Genomic DNA, 16,309 nt, shown 5'->3' on the forward strand with positions numbered 1-16,309 from the left:
AAGGGGAGGCAGAGAAATGGAAAGATTTGCAGCCATTAGTAGAGAGCTGACTGATTACAGAAAAGCTGGGAAACCAACATTAGCTGGTTTAAAAATATCTAATTGATTACCTTTTACAGTCAATAGAATATATGTTAGCTGTAACCTCTAACTGATGGTGCCTCAGATCATCTGTATTTGATTATCTTGAGGGGATGGAAAGAAATAACTTGCATCAGCCCTTTCAGTATAAAAAGGTCTAAATCAGCATTAAATCTTGGAAAGTTGCATGTTAACACATCTCTCTACATCACCCGGGAGCAAACCACCTCTTTGAGCATGGGAGCTAAACCCAGCATTTCTGGACAGCCTCTGGCTGAGAGCAGGACTGACAGAATCTTGTTTTGCATCTATGGGCATAGCCTCACTGCAGCCCAGCCCCGAGCAACCCCACTGCAAAGCCATACCCAGTTACTGCATTCTCACTGCAGCTACATTCCCCTGGGCATGGCGCTAGGGCATCTGGGGCACATCCCATGAGTCTTTGTGCTGCATTAAGTGGGCTGCTATTTGTCCTGGGGAATTGTGGGAGAACTTGTCTGCCCTTTATGTGGTTTTAAGCTTCCCTTGGTCTGAGTAGGCTTCAGCATGGCCTCTTCTTTGGCCTCTCTGACACCCCTTCATGGAAGAGAGACCCTGTGGCCCAGCTGCCCTAGGCCCCCAGGACCTATGCTGCCCCCCAAGACACCCCAGTAACATAAGCACACCATTTGCCCGAGCTCCATCCGACTCTGGTTTACCGTTTACCCCTTCAGGGACGCACTGTAGTGGAAGCAAATAGAGCCAGGCTTGGCCTAAGGACCTCTCACCCAAATGCACACTTTACTCAGACAGAGCACAGACCATCTAGAAACCAACCCACACCTGAATTCCCTGCCCTGCATTCTAGCTCCCCCGCTTCCCTTGTGAGACTGGGAGGGAGGGAGAGGGAAGTCAGATTCTCTCTCTCCAGCCATTTCACCACCTCACCTGCTCAAGCTGGGGGGAGCTGCTGCAGCAGAGGGGGAGAGGGAGAGAGAAAGAGACATTGACAGAGACAGACACACACATCCTTTTATGAAGTTCTTATCCCCTATCATGTGATTCCCCGCTCAGCCTCATCAGGCAGTTGGAGTCTCCCAGCCCATGATTATTTGGTTACTAGCCCACCTAGCAGAATCTGTTCTCTCCATCTGGCCAGCTTTTTTCCCAAGGAGGCTTCCATTTGAATAGAAGACCATTGAAGTTTAATGACCCTGCATCATGGCTGCAAGAATTTCTCCTGAGGGTTTTAGCTCACTCTGGAGGCTATAGAGCCAAGGGGAAGGCACAGAGGGGTTTGACAATTGGTTTGGATATAATTACATGCAAAGTTCATAATATTCAACAGAAGCCATAAGTTGTATGTAGGTCCCTCTCCCCAACTCTCCTCAGGTACTTAGCCCCAGAAGAGTGTGAGGGTGTTTGCTAGCTTGGGGAAGCTGCCCCCTGCCGGTACGGTCAGCTGTGTACCAGCTCTTGCTGGTATGTAGTACCGGACCATACCAGTTTACTTTCACTTCTGTCTGTACCAAATGACTGGCAGCTAGCTAATGTGAGGGCAATTTCTAAAAAAGGCTCCAGAGGTGATCCCAGCAATTACAGGCCAGTAAGCCTAACTTCAATACCAGGCAAATTGGTTGAAACTATAGTAAAGAAGAGAACTGTCAGACACATAGATGAACATGGTTTGTTAGGGAAGAGTCAACATGGTTTTTGTAAAGGGAAATCATGCCTCACCAATCTACTAGAATTCTTTTGGTGGGCGGGGGGGGGGTGTCAACAAGCGTGTGGACAAGGGGGATCCAATGGATATAGTGTTCTTAGATTTTCAGAAAGCTTTTGACGAGGTCACTCACTAAAGGCTCTTAAGCAAAGTAAGCTGTTATGGGATAAGAGGGAAGGTCCTCTCATGGATCGGTAACTTGTTAAAGATAGGGAACAAAGGGTAGGAATAAATGTTCAGTTTTCAGAATGGAGAGCTGTAAACAGGGGTGTCATCCAGAGGTCTGTACTGGGACCAGTCCTGTTCCCATATTCATAAATGATCTGGAAAAAGGGGTAAACAGTGATGTGGCAAAATTTGCAGATGATACAAAACTACTCAAGCTAGTTAAGTCCAAAGCAGACTGTGAAGAGTTACAAAGGGACCTCACAAAACTGCAGATGAAATTCAATGTTGATAAATGCAAAGTAATGCACATTGGAAAACATAATCCCAACTATATATATAAAACAATGGGGTCTAAATTAGCGGTTACCTCTAAAGAAAGATCTGGGAGTCATTGGGGATAGCTCTCTGAAAAACATCCATTCAATTTGCAGCAGCCATCAAAAAAGCTAACAATGTTGGGAATCATTAGGAATAGGATAGATAAATCCATGGTACGCCCACATTTATGTGCAGATGTAGTTGCCCCATCTTACAAAAAAAAACAAACCCAAAAAACGAATTGGAAAAGTTACGGAAAAAGGCAACAAAAATTATTAGGGGTATGGAACGGCTTCCATATGAGGAGAGATTAATAAGACTGGAACATTTCAGGTTGGAAAAGAGAACTACAGGGGGATATGATAGAGGTCTATAAAATCATGACTGGTGTAGAGAAAGTAGATAAGGAAGTGGTGTTTACTACTTCTCATAACACAAGAACTAGGGGTCACCAAATGACATTAATAGGCAGCAGGTTTAAAAGAAACCGAAGGAAGAATTTTTGCACACAACACACAGTCAACCTGTGGAACTCTTTGCCAGAGGATGTTGTGAAGGCCAAGACTATAACAGGGTTCAAAAAAGAACGAGAAATTCATGGAGGATCGGTCCATCAATGGCTACTAGCCAGGATGGGCAGGGATGGTATCCCTAGCCTCGGTTTGCTAGTAGTTGGGAATGTGCAACAGGGGATGGATCACTTGATGATTCCCTGTTCTGTTCATTCCCTCTGGGGCACTGTTGGAAGACAGGATACTGGGTTAGATGGAGCTTTGGTCTGACCCAGTATGGACGTTATGTTCTTGAACAACCTGAGTAAGAACAATGGACAAATATGATTCTAGGAGCTGACCTGAAAGAGCCCAGGTTTATACCAGGCTCTACCACTGACCTGCTGAGAGCTGGGATGCGTAACTGCACCTCCCTCTGGCTGTTTCTCTTGCCACCTGTCTGATTATGTCTAGATGGTAGGCTCTTTGGGACAGATACTATCTTGTGTTCCTACAGCACCTTCCACAACAGGGCCTTTAGGCGCTGCTATAACGCCAGCAATCAGCAGTTCTGCTTTCCTGCTGCAGCAGCTCAGACATGCTACAGCGCACTGTTGCTAGGCAGCTCTTTATTGGGGAAGGTCTGAGCTGGATGCACTCTACCACAGGACATTTGATTTGCCTTCTCAGCAGGCTCTCCAGCCTACGAAGCGAGTCAGTCTCCACATTCCTCAGGCAGCCGGCTAGGTCTCAGGGCAGCCATCAACTGGAGATGGGGGAGGTGGCGGCGGGAGAGTGGCAAGAGGAGAGGGGACTCCGGAGAGAGTGCATTCCAAGTAGGTTACATAGGGGCCAGCATCCATCAGGCTGGGCCTCTTCACCACTCCTCCTCCTTTCCCATTGTAGTGCATGATCCTGGCAGCAGAAAGAGTGAACAGCAGGACTCATGGCAAGAGCCAGGGGGAACCACCACTGACACATCCTAGCTCTTATCTTTATCCCCAGGTTACAGCTGGGGAAACTGAGGCACAGAAGGGCAGTGACCCAGCAGAGCACTGCCTTCAATACCCCTTATGAACAATTAGTTCCTGCCTAAGCCCACCTTTCTGCCTAAGGCTCCCCACGAAGAGGGAGGTTTGCTTTACCTGTGAAGGTCTTTGGATGACCAGCTAGACAGTCTCCCCATTCTCTCCCTCCACCCTTGATCTTTCCAGTCAGGCAGGCCAGTTAAGTTGGAGTGGTTGGTGTCACCTCCAGCTAGACTGCACCAGTGGGCTGGGGCCAGAACATGGGCTGCAAAGACAGCAGGGGAATGGTCATACCTCAAATGAGTGGTGAAGAGTCTCATGGAGACACATCACTGTATAGCGTGAAGCTGGGAATACCCCCGATATCTCCACCCCTGGAACCTCAAGTTTGGGACCAAGTGACTAGATCCAGGCAGAGTCTGATTTTCAGCTATCGTTCCATAGTTTTGGGCTGTTCCACATCATTCAAATTCAATGGAGACCAGCTTCTGGCCCTGTTTATACGGCCAAGGAGCCACGGTGCTGCCCTCAGACATGTCCCCAAGTGCCATTCCCAGTAGAGTTCAGACACTGTGGTCCAGGTTTTGTCCTGACTCCTGCAAACTGCCCTGCTGACTTCAGTGGAGTTGTATGGGAAGAACGTAGCCTGCAATCTTTAGCCCTCCAGCCCATTGGTAAATGTGGCTAACCATTGACCTCAAATGGAGGAGGGAGTAGGGTGACCAGATGTCCTGATTTTATAGGGACAGTCCCGATATTTGGGGCTTTTTCTTATATAGGCTCCTATTACTCCTCACCCCCATCCCAATTTTTCACACTTGCTATCCGGTCAGCCTAGGAGGGAGGTCCGATTCCCTAGTCAGAATAAGTTGTTTTGCCTTGGTAGCACAGAGGTACTAAAGTTTGCCTATCAGAGTTGGGCCCCCAGCTTCTTGGGCCTGTTCCTTTAGCTGGTTAGTTACCCAGGGATCACCAAATGGACAGAAGTACAAGTTTTGCACAAGGTCAACTCTTCCACCCTCTCTACAACAGCTGTACCATGCTAGTGCCCAGATCCTGCAGCGACAGGTAGGTTAGAAATAGCTGCAGATCTCCCAGTAGCTCCTCTTGCCCTTTATTGGAAGGCAACTGTCACCCAGGGAACAACCAAAGACAAATCAAATCCTTTTGACCAATTGCACATTCAGCTCCTTCCTCTGGCCCAAGCCTGGAGATGCAGGTATGCTTCCATACATACCGTTGGCACATGGTCGATCTGCGGCCCAGCATAACCATAGTGAAGTCCTTGTAAGGGATGGTGCTGCCTGTGTTCCCTGTGATTTCCTGGACCAGCGCCTTGAGCTCCAAGGGGTTTTGGAAAACCCCAAACTCCTGCAGTATCCTGCTCATCGTTGGATAGTCTGAAACAACACCAGACTCAGATATGGTCTGTATCACATGATCACAGGGGTTAGAGATGGAAGAGACCTATTTGGTCATTTACCACATCCCCCTTCCCATCGCTGCTCCAGAACTGGTTCTGCATTACTCAGATGTGGGCCTGGAGAGTTTTGAGCAGCATCTACATTGAGCATAAGCCCAGAAGAAACAGCAGGGGTGGTTTTAGGTAGGTGCTTTACAATGAAGGAGAGAGCACTACAGAGTAGTTTCGGTGTTACTGGATTCCTTAGTCTAAGGAGTCAAAGCAATCTGATATAGTCTTCCAATCTGGGTAGTCCCCTAAAGGCTTTAAGCAAATAGAGTGCAACTTGAACTCCAAGGTATCTACTCCCCACTTTTCACCCACAGGTTAAGGCTAGACCTTTGAAGGTGGCATGATCTCCCTCTCTGGTTCTAACACATCCTTCAAGTTCACGATTGTTTTTGTGGGAAAGAATGGGACTGTATATGTACTTCATGCATGTAGAGAGGCCATGCTCTCAGTCATCCAGGAGAGGCCATGTTCTTAGTCATCCAGGATTAGTCTACTGAAATGCAAAAGCACCATGGGCAGTGGGGGGTGGTGGAGAATTTCAGATTCAGCAATAGGAAGTTGTATAAGTGTGCAGCTATAGCAGAGACTTTGGGACTGGCTACATCTCAGAGAGGCATACCAACCTCATGTGTGAGGACAAAGGCAGCCCACTGCCACCCCCTCAAAAGTGCCTCTTGAAAGTAGGTGGGAAATGACTCATTACCAATAAGTCTTGCATCAGCTAGTCAAGGAAGCCATCCAGCAAGTACCTGAGCATGGCTTCAAAGTTCTTCCCATCTCAGGGCACCAGGCATTTTTCTCCCTTGTTAAGAAGCATTAAGGGACCCACTGGCACAGGAGAGCTGGGGGACCCACCTTTGTGCCCCTAGGATGGTAGCTGCCAGCCTCACCATTCAGTTACCATCAGCATGAGTGCTAAACCCTAAGCACCAGAGACCTGATTCTCTGGCACCAAGTGATATCTAGTTCTGGGGGAGGAGGAAGACTGAGGCAGGCAGTGGGATAGACTTAAGGTGCCCATGGGCACAAATAACCACCATTGGCATATTCTGCTTCCACACAGGGAGTGAGTATGGGGGGGAAGGGATCTTCTTGTGAAGGTCCAATGAGCTGCCTAGGGCCCCCACCCCTGTGAAACATGGGGATGTTCACTATTCTTGGATTCCACCAACACATGGACACATCAAACCCCAATAGTTGGGAGTGCAGCAGATGGGCCTTCAGATCTGGTCTGGCAGAGGAGGAGGAGGGAAGCAGCAGTCACAAGCAAAGAGTTAAGTGACAATTTACCAATTTCTCCTGTGCTTGTGGCATCATATCCCATAAACATGCCTAGGAGAGAGAGAAGAGTCATCATCCTGCCTACCAAGACTGAGTGCAGCATCAACTCATTGATTTACAGCAGTAGCCATTCTGCACGCATGTCCACGGTGACTGCCTCGTCACCTGCAGCGCCAACGTCCCCCACGCTCTGCAGGGGCCTGGCCGAAGAACGGGAGCTGTTTTCCCCAGGCTAGAGTCACTTAGTTCAAAATTTCTCAAGGGATTTTTTTTTTTTTTTACCCCAAAAAAGGTTTTTTGTCCCCTGCCTCTCTTGCCACTGAAAGAAGAAGCCTGGCTTCACGTACACTATTTTCGTTTTTAAAGGCTAGATTTGACCCAGTGGCATCTGTAGGTCACGAATCAATTCAAACATAGCTCTTCAGGAGCATTCCCTCAGATTAGTTGGCTTCGCTCTCAAGTGTTTGATAATTTCATCTAGGCCTCTTTGATAACAAGAGCCAGATCCTGAGCTGGGATAAGCCAGCAATCAGCAGAACGGTGCCAGTTCACAGCAAATGAGGAACTGGCCCAAAGGCTGTGATGCCCCCACATCACCAGCACTTGCCAACTCAACAGTGAAGTTATTTTAACCAGGGGATAAAATCACGGTCTGCATTTGGCTTGTTCAATCTCAAGTCACCAGTTCCCCAGCGAGCAGGGTATGGCATTGGGGGCCAATCTCAACACAGGCTCTGTAGGTATTGACTAGTTCTTGGAGGGAGGGGAGTGGGATTAGAAGAGCATTTTGCACCAATCATTACACCTCCTGCTGCTTTAGCAATGTTCTCCCCTCCCCCAAGCCCAAACACTCAGCTGCATTTTTAGGGCATTAAACCATTTCCTTCTCAGCTCCATTCTCCCTGGGACAGACTCACCCTTCAGCTGATCAAGCTTTGCCTGTAGATTTGGAATGTCTCGAAATGGTTCATCAGCCAGGTACTCCTGTCCGGGCAAGAGAGATGAGTTGGTCACCAGATCTGGCAATAGCTCATGTTAAGCAATGAGCAAATATCAGCACTCATGTAGGGGGCCATGGTGAAAACCTATCCAGGTGTCCTCTGGATCAGTCTATTTCAGTCCGGGGTATGCCATCTACCAGGACTCCTTCAGCCTGAACTCCAGCACCCCCTGCTATGCCAGGCCAGCTGTGAAATGCCACAGGCTGAAAATTTTTTAGCCATGAAGAGACTCCACACAAATACCTGGAATTACTATGAGGAATAATGACAAATTACAAAACTTTCTTCCTTGTGTTCTCCTGCTCTAGCCATTGGAAACTAACCACCACATGCTTCCCAGCTCATTGGCCCTGAGTTATCCCAAACCTCCCAGGGCTCAGTTAAGTTTGATGTAAGATTTCACTTTGCTTTTAGTCTTGCTCCCCCTTTTCAACCCAGCGGCAAGTCAAAGTTCAGGGGCCTGCCCCCCCCCTCCAAGGGCATTCTAGAGGCAAACAGAAATTGACAGAGTCTGGCATTTTCTTGGACACAATCTTGTTTATTTACAAGGAATGTAGAAAGTCCTGCTTCTCTAAATGCAGAAGGGACCAAAATCAGGGGAGAACTTCCTTGCTTACAGGCCAATTCTCTTTATCCAGCCCCAGAAGCTCTCACTAGCATCTTGCAGGGTCATGCACTGTGCTTGTCCTTCCATCTCCCCCAGGGGCCAGGCCCAGCTGGTCCTGCAGAGTGTCTCTCAGGCAGAGATGGGGGAACTGAACCTGGGTATCCCATGTTCCAGGTGACTGCTCTAACCCCTGAGCTAAAAGTTGGGGTCCTCTTCTAGCCAGATTTGGCCAGGACCCGATGGGATAGGTGGCATCTGGGCACACCTTCCAGATCAGGCCCCACAGGTAAGAGAGGCAGAGGACCACCTCCCTTCTCTCAGTCTGTGCCTCGTATTAGCGCTCTAGGCATCCAGGTACCCACAGAGAGGCAGCAGCGCAGGCATCAAGGGAACTTCCCCCTGAAAATTCAGGTACCAAGTGAGTTCAGGCACCTGCAGGGTTTGGCAGCAGCCAAGTGGGGGTTTTGTGGACTGCAGAGGCACCCAAATACCATTGTGGATCTGAGCCTAAATGACTTGCCCAACACGGCACAGGAAGTCAGTGACAGAGTGAGGGATTGAACCCAGGTCTCCCCATTCCCAGCCTTGAGCCCTACCCACTCAACTATCTTTCCTTTTCGGCCCCAGTTCCTACATCCCCCTTTATATCTGGCATTTGTGAGAGCTTAACATGAAGGGGGATCCATTAGACAGCCTCAGCTTCATAGATAACCTTATTATTTTACATGAGGAGAGCAGGGAGGTGATTTGACCTCTGTGCACATGGCATTTGTGAGAGCAGACCCAGAATATTGTTTGCAGTTGTGGGGGCCACATTTTAAAGAGGACATGGAAGTGTTGGAGAGGGTGCCAAAGAGAGCCACAAAAATGAGTCAAGGGCTGAAGAAAACACATGGTTAGACCTGTGTCCCTATTTCCAAATGGGAAGAGTCTGGCTCCAGCTGCCAGCCACTGCGTCTTGTTCTGCCTTTCTTGATTAGATTAAACAGCTCCGTAGTCCCTGGCGTTTTCTCCCAAGGAAGGTGCTTAGGCACTGTAATCAGGTCACCTCTTAACCATCGTTTTGATCAGTTAAAAACAGTGAGAGATGGAAGAGCTCAATCAAAGGAGGGTTAACAACCACTAGAACAAACTCCCAAGGGAAGGGGCAAAGCCTCCACTTCTGGTAGTCTAGCTGCATTTCTGGAGGAGATGCTGCAGCCATACAAGTTCATGGCTCAATATTGGGGGAACCGTGGGAAATCTAAGGACCCAATAAAAGGCCAGAATAGATCACCCAATGGTCCCTGCTGGCCTTGAGTGCTGTGAAATGGGAGAGAAGGCCTGTCACTTTAAGAGGCTGTGGACTAGGAAGGCAGCTCATGGCAATGGGCCTGAAGCCACGCCCCACTCCTCTGGAAGGCCACCCACGCTTTGGGAACATCTGGATGCCGTCTGAATGGCAGGACTTGGGCCCATTCCTTATTACCAGCATACACCTCCACTAGGGCTCATTCCCCCATTATACAGAGAGACCAGCACAGCAGCAGACCACAGCAGAGCCTCATTTCATGCATGTGGAGGCTTCTTGCGGCTGCTAACAGTGCTCATTTACCAGCTTTCCAACAAAGTCACTTGGGGAGCAGGGCTTCCATGAACAATGTTGGTACAGAAGTAAAACTTCGCCGAGCTCACAGCTAGCCAACAGCTGTGTTTCTATTGCTGACTGCCTCACAGGTCAATAATGGAGCATGAAATGGTGTGAGCCAATTAGAGCACATATGCAAATATCTGCATCCTGATTGGCTTAAAGTCAATTTTCTACTCATCGCTAGCATTTCTAGGGCCTCCTCTACCAGAATAGCTAATGCTAACTTTCTGGACCATGAACTTTGCCTCCTAATGTATTGGTTATAGCTCCTGGGGACAAGGAAGCTACATCACAATGCGGTGAAGAATGTATTCAGAACCTACATAATACAGAGAGACTCAATTCCACTCTCATTTACACCAGCCAGAGTTACTCCAGGGTAAGAGAAAGTAGAATCAAGTCTTTTTCTTGGCTTCACTTCATGATTTGCTTTCCCTCAAGGTGTCTATTGACATTAGCCAGTACATATGCTTTTGTTTAATAAATCTTCTGGTGTATTACAGTTGAGAAGAGACAATAATTAACAGATGTGTATAAACGGGGTGACATGAGCTGGCATGGCATCAATGAGAATTCTACTAGCATATGGGAGAGCACGAAAGGTTTTTTTTTGGTGCTAGAGATTAGCTGAAATCTCTTGGCAAGCAGTTCATGTGCTTTCTACATTATCTAAAATGTATCTTAGCACAAGAAGATTGCAGAGAAATTCCCTCAGGAAGATAATCTTAATGAAATAGGATTTTTTTTTTTTGGGAGAGTGAATTTTTATCTTACCTTACTGTCACAAAGTTGATGACAAAAAGGCAAAATACAGACCACTTTATCATAGTCTGAAGACTCAGGAGTCCTTGATTTCATCTACTTTTTGTTTGTTGGTTTGTTTTTTATTATTAAATCTTGTGTTCCTTATATAAAGGAAGTACATGGTAAAAGCTAGAAAATTTACTGCACCTACCTTGTTAACTAGACAAAATTCTTTCTCCTGTTTCTCCTGCATGTCATGATCCTTTGCTACAATACATACATGAGAGAAAATTTAAAAAAAACAAAGCCTAAAAAATGTTAAAACCCAACAGAAAATTTAGTTTTTACCAGCCATTTTTTCCTTGCAAAAGAACGAACAACTCTGTTAGCTTAACTGAGCACCCTCCCCTTTATACACTTCAGTAGCTGGCTTGACTTTGGCCTGGGCTAATTGGAGGGATTTGCCTAGTTGAAAGGCAGCTGTCACATTAAGCATGCCAGAGTTAAACTGAGGCAACTGAGAATAACAGAAGCAGGGGGGACTAGGCCCTTAGCATGATGCATATCAGCTGTTTGCTCTTCATGGGTTGCAGTGTTGTAGGGTCCCAAGATATCAGAGCGACAAGGGGGTCACTTAACTCACATAATTGTGTACTTGGTTATGGAAGAGTGACTAGCTCTGGCTAGTAGAGGGGCATCTGAGAGATACTTTAAAAACATTGCAGGGGGTTTTATCATTTAAAGCATGCGCGTGAAATGTTGGGACATAGCTGCAGTGTGTGTTCGGGCTAACAGGGGTAGGGTACGGAGGCTGGGAGAGGACAGCATTCAGTGGGCTGTTAGTGGAAAACTCCTTGCATGTCAGGCAGCGGAGCAGCTATTGCTTTGTCTGTTAAGCTCTGCCTGGGTTAGGAGGGCTGGTTATACTCCAGAGGCACCAGCCAAAGATCAAGGCAGCAGCAGAGCGCTAGTTGCTGTACAAATACATAGTAAGAGACAATTGCTGCCCTGGAGAGCTGCTGTAGACAGACATCACCAGCAGGAGGCAGGGCTGCACAGAGGGATTCTGGGGGCCCAGGGCAAAATCTGAACCTGAGGATCCCCACCCTTCCCAGAATATTACCACTGAGGTGGGAACTGCAGCTCTGTCATTAACACCCACCCACCTATCAGAATGATCACAAGGAATGTTGGTTGGATCTCGTCGGTGCGATGCTGTGTTGGGAGCTCGCACAGGTGCGTGACAGAGGCCCAGCCAGAAGGCAGTTTTGGGCAAGCGGCGTGCAAAGCCCCACAATGCAGACCGGGGGCCAATCCCTGCTCTCAGTCGCTGCAGGGTAAATCGGGAGTAGCGTGGGGGACATCAGCGATGCTGCTCCGGAGGTACACAGGTGTGGCTCAGAGCCGGGGCTGGGATGTCATGACTTTACCATGTGATGAGGGGCTCAGAACCTTCTGCCACACGTGTTGTGGAGGGAGCTGACAGCTTGGACTGGAGCAAGCGGTAGAGAGAACACCTGTCAGTCTGGGAGGGCAGCTGTGTGGCATTTGGGTCTCCGCAGCCCCTCGCGTGGGGTGAGTTCGTTTCTGTTCTGTTGTTACCAGGGAGAAATCAGCTAGGGCCAGTGTGGCGAGCAAGGGGTGATACAGCGGCCCCAGCATCAATGCTCTTAGGGGGTAAAAATCCCCAGACCCACTAAGTCACACTCACCGCCAGGAAATCTCTCTCTTTGGGGCCAGGATGCGCTTCACAAGGGTCAGTAGTTAGCTGCACCCACGCTAAACACTACAGAAAGCCATAGCTAGGGGAGGCTGGGGAGGTGCAGGGTACAAAGGGTTAATGATGCAGTTTAGAGCCAAAGGAAGGTTCAGTGTGTTCCCTGCATGGAGGTGGCTGGGCCCTGTGCTGGCAGAACGTCCCTGTCTCCAGAAGGAGGCTGGAGCATGGATGAGGTCTATGAGGCTGCTAGTGCTGTGTTGAGGTGGGTTTGATCCCACCGATGAGCTGCATAGGGGGATAATGGCAGAGGTGGTGAGACCTTTTCTTGGGGAACGTGGGGCAGTTCCAGAGCAAGATGTGAGCAGAGGGGTGGGGACTGTGTTTCCCGAGAGATTAGAGTGTTCCACGAGCTAAGGAAGTAGGAAGGCACGTGTCTTTTCAATCCCACCCATTCAAAGGAAGAGGCAGGCATGGCTGGATCGTACCCTGGGAAGACAGCAGAGCAGTCCATGCCATAGTCTGAATAGCCCCAGACTGACTGGTGAGTCATTACCCTATCCTGAGGTCCCACATATTCTACGATACCAGCAAATATTGCTTAGCAAAGCCAGAAAGGGCGTGGAGGCAGACAGGCCTGGTTCTCCACTTGCCTGCCTAGTGCATGGGGTCAGCATGCAGCTCTTTTAGCTGTGGTGTGGAGAATGCCTCCTGGGCTCACCTTGCAGACCCACCTGAGCTGGGATGAGAAGGGGACTGGTGCCTTGTAACACAACTGGCCTGAGCTGTGCTCTGGCCTGGGCGTGGGGTGCACGCACGGTGCTGGGTAGGGAGTAGAGCATGTACGTTTCTGTGCAGGGAGATGGGGATACGCCCCGACTGGCATGTGAAACTCCAGCAGGCCATACTCTCTCTCTCTCTGCATGCTGGGGGCTTGGCCATTCAGGGCAGCGAGGTGGAAACAGACCCTCGGAAGTGCCGCGTGACCCATTTCTCTTTCCCCCCACAGGCCGGGGAGCAAGGAGCTGAGACGCAGACGTGAGCTGATCACGGCGGTGAGGGACGGAGGGCGATGCACTGGGACACCTGCCATGGTTCCCCCTGGTCCGGGTCCCGCCAGCCATGCTGCCTCCTCCCGGGACCCAGGTTCCTCCCTGCGAGCGCTGGGGAAACAGCCTCCATTGCCCAGCAGATTCACGCTTCACCCGCTGGGCCGCAGGACATGCCCTCACCGGGAGCTGCTGGCTCAGGTTGACCGGAGTCCCACTTCCCCTGTCCCTGCAAGCTGTGCTCTCTACAACCGGCCCCTGAATACACCCCCTCTGGTGGGGCCATGGGCTCAAGTCATGGCGAGGCCCATGCCTCCCGCTGCAGGAAGTCGCTTTGTCTACTCCATGGCCAGGCCTGCGCCCACATTGTCCCACGTGGATCAGAGCTGTACGCCTCCTCTCTCCACCAGCTGGGCCTTCTACTCCAGGAATCAGAGCTTGTCCCCTCCCTGGGAGCCGACGGAGCGAGCTAAGCAGAGCCCCGCACTGCCTGTGCCCAGATGCTACGCGGTGTACTCCATGGACAGGAGCTCAGCGCCTTACCTGGCCCCGGGGGCTCCAGCTGGCCGGAGCCCTGCTCTGCCTCTGCCCAGGACTTATGCTGTTTACTCTCTCGAGCGGACCTTGTTTTCTCACCTGGACTCCTCAGTGCAGCCTGGGCTGGGATCCTCTTCTGTCCCAGTCAGCTGTGCTGTTTATTCCATGGACAGCCCGTCTCCCAGCCCAGCCCCACTAGCTCAGCCTTCTCCCGACTCCCCTCTATTCCCACCGCTTCTGCTGGCGGTGTACTCTGCAGGCCAGAGGTGCTGTCCCCCTCACCTGGAACTGCTCTCGCAGATTGACCGCAGCTGCACTCCCCCGGTCCCAGCCAGCTGTGCTGTCTACTCTCGGGACGCTCCACTCGATCCTTTGCCCGGATGGCTTGCGCCAAGCACTTAGCCCGGGGGGCCGTGCCGGCTAATCGCTGGAGCAGCACCTGGCTCCTCATCTAGACCCGTCAGTTCCCATTCCTCTGACTCACCAGGCTTCCTTCCTGCCCTTCTGTCCTGACCTGGCCCAGGCTCCCCTGGCCATGTGGCACCGTGCACAGCCTGCAGTTCCCCTCCCAGAGGGACTTTCCTCACCTCCTGATGCAACTCTCCTGCTTCAACCTCAGCACCTCAGAATAAAGCAAGAGCAGCTTGCCAGTGGGCTCCACTGCCTCTCGGGTGTTCTCGGTCTCCCACAGGGTGCTGGCGGGGCCCACACTGGATCCTAAGCTTCTAGTGATCCACGGAACAGGGCAAACGAACCAGGTCTTCTGCCCCCTCCCCGCCCTTCTAATGGCCTCATCCCGACCTAGCAGGGCCACAAGAGGGTCACGCTGTTGCCAGGTCCCAGTCAGTCCTTAGGTGTCTCTGCTGGGGAAGCACCAGGTGTGCCGTGGGGTTAGTGATGTGACCGCCTGGCCCGCAGAGATAAATAGAACTCGGAGCCATCACTGCATTTCACCCAGGGCCCCGAATGCAGAGCAGCTGGGGGTGATGGGGGGCTTGACTGCCCGGGGCTGGATTTCGAACAATGGCCTAAGGGAGAATGGCTCCCTAAGCTAGCAAGGCCTTCGACAAGGCCTCCAACACACCTGGCGTAATATCCGCCCAGATGCTTTGCCAGTCCTGTACGCCTCAATCGGCTCCCTAGTTAGAGGTGTTACAGTAGCCCAGTAAGCCACATAAGGGGGTCTTTTCCCACTGGCAGAGTGCCCCAAGATAAAGTTATGGCAGGAGGTGAAAATGGAGAAGGGAGGAGTGTGAGAACGGAGAAGGCCTCAAGGGAGAAGGAGAACTAGGGGCATGGCCACTGGTTGGGCTAAAATAACGGCGATTCAGAGAGTTTCTAGGTGAACCGTTGCCCTCTACTGAATTGAAACAGAACTGTCCAGTGGATATCATAGACCATGTACTGCTAGACATGAACAAATGGAGATTCTCCCTTGAGCGGAGGTGGTGGGGACGGGGGCATGATTTTAGAGCAAACAGGCCTGAGGCCTAACAGTGCTGCAGCTGTGAAGTTTCAAGCAATTGCAGTGACCTCTCTGCAATTACTTGCTGGCAACAGATCCACTGCAGTAGCCAAGACAAACCTTTGCCCCCCAAATGGCTCGAGTGCTGAAGCTGCGTGAGCCATCACAAATGTTTGGGTGACTTTTTGGAACCTCTGCACAGCTTAGGGCCAATTCAGAGACAGGTTTTACACTGGTTTTTTGGATACAGTTATGCTGGTACGGCCAGGTAACTGATGGGAACTAGCAATCGCGACACCAGCACCTGTAAGGCAGCGTTGCTGCGTCCCCAGTAAGGTTTCCAAGCTGACGTAGGTCAATCAGTACAAACACTGGCTCTGTCTCCACTGCATTGCAAACCCGGGTCTGGACAATTGCTGGACCTCACCGCTATGCTAATGCGTCCACACTGCACTGTGAAGCCTTTCTGACTCGAGTCTGTGGTTTGAGCTGTGTCCCTACTGCAAAATGACAGGGCTTGGACCTGAATCTTGGCACAACTCAGGCTCTGACACCCCACCTCACCAGCAGGAACCCAGTCAGGCTGATTTGCGTGTGGACGGAAGTCAGACTTAGGCTCAAACCTGAATCAGAACCCACACTTGATGTGCAGTGCAGACATACCCTCTGTGTCTAAAGCAGCCCTTCATTTCTTTTGGCAACAGGAATTCTCAGGTCCCAAAGATTTCCAGCCTGGCCCCTAGCTTGGCTCAGCATCTTCTGGTGCCAGTCAGCTGGCTGCTCACAGCCAATTGCTTGGACCTGGAGACTGTATTGAGGGGTGCAAGCAGAACAGATGGCTTTTCTACCTGCTAAGATACTTCCAGGGCCCCCACAACCCACAGTATCTGAGTGTCTATCTTTAACGTATTTCCTCTCACATCATCCCTGTGAGGTAGAACAGTACTGTTATCCCCTTTTGAAAGCCAGGGACCAAGGCACAGACACCCCAAGGCCTGGATCCTCAAAGGTATTTC

General features: G+C 50.4%; 1 protein-coding gene across 3 annotated transcripts; it reads right to left on the reverse strand.

Annotated features, from left to right (window-relative positions):
• Positions 1-977: 977 nt before the first annotated feature.
• LOC140915852 (allograft inflammatory factor 1-like) lies at positions 978-14,317 on the reverse strand. Of its 3 annotated transcripts, none has more exons than XM_073356335.1 (6): positions 14,111-14,317; positions 10,737-10,792; positions 7,461-7,527; positions 6,553-6,594; positions 5,026-5,188; positions 980-3,675 (listed from the first exon to the last, which is right to left on the reverse strand). In XM_073356335.1, exons 1-6 carry the CDS (start codon positions 14,277-14,279, stop codon positions 3,504-3,506), a joined length of 669 nt encoding a protein of 222 aa, XP_073212436.1. In that variant the 5' UTR covers positions 14,280-14,317; the 3' UTR covers positions 980-3,503. The 3 variants fall into 3 exon arrangements, with proteins under 3 accessions (XP_073212437.1, XP_073212436.1, XP_073212438.1); XM_073356337.1 differs by lacking the exon at positions 980-3,675 and adding an exon at positions 3,703-4,053; XM_073356336.1 differs by lacking the exon at positions 6,553-6,594 and having other exon boundaries at positions 978-3,675.
• Positions 14,318-16,309: the final 1,992 nt, after the last annotated feature.

The sequence above is a fragment of the Lepidochelys kempii genome, chromosome 8, assembly GCF_965140265.1.
Source record: "Lepidochelys kempii isolate rLepKem1 chromosome 8, rLepKem1.hap2, whole genome shotgun sequence".
NCBI lineage: Eukaryota > Metazoa > Chordata > Testudines > Cheloniidae > Lepidochelys > Lepidochelys kempii.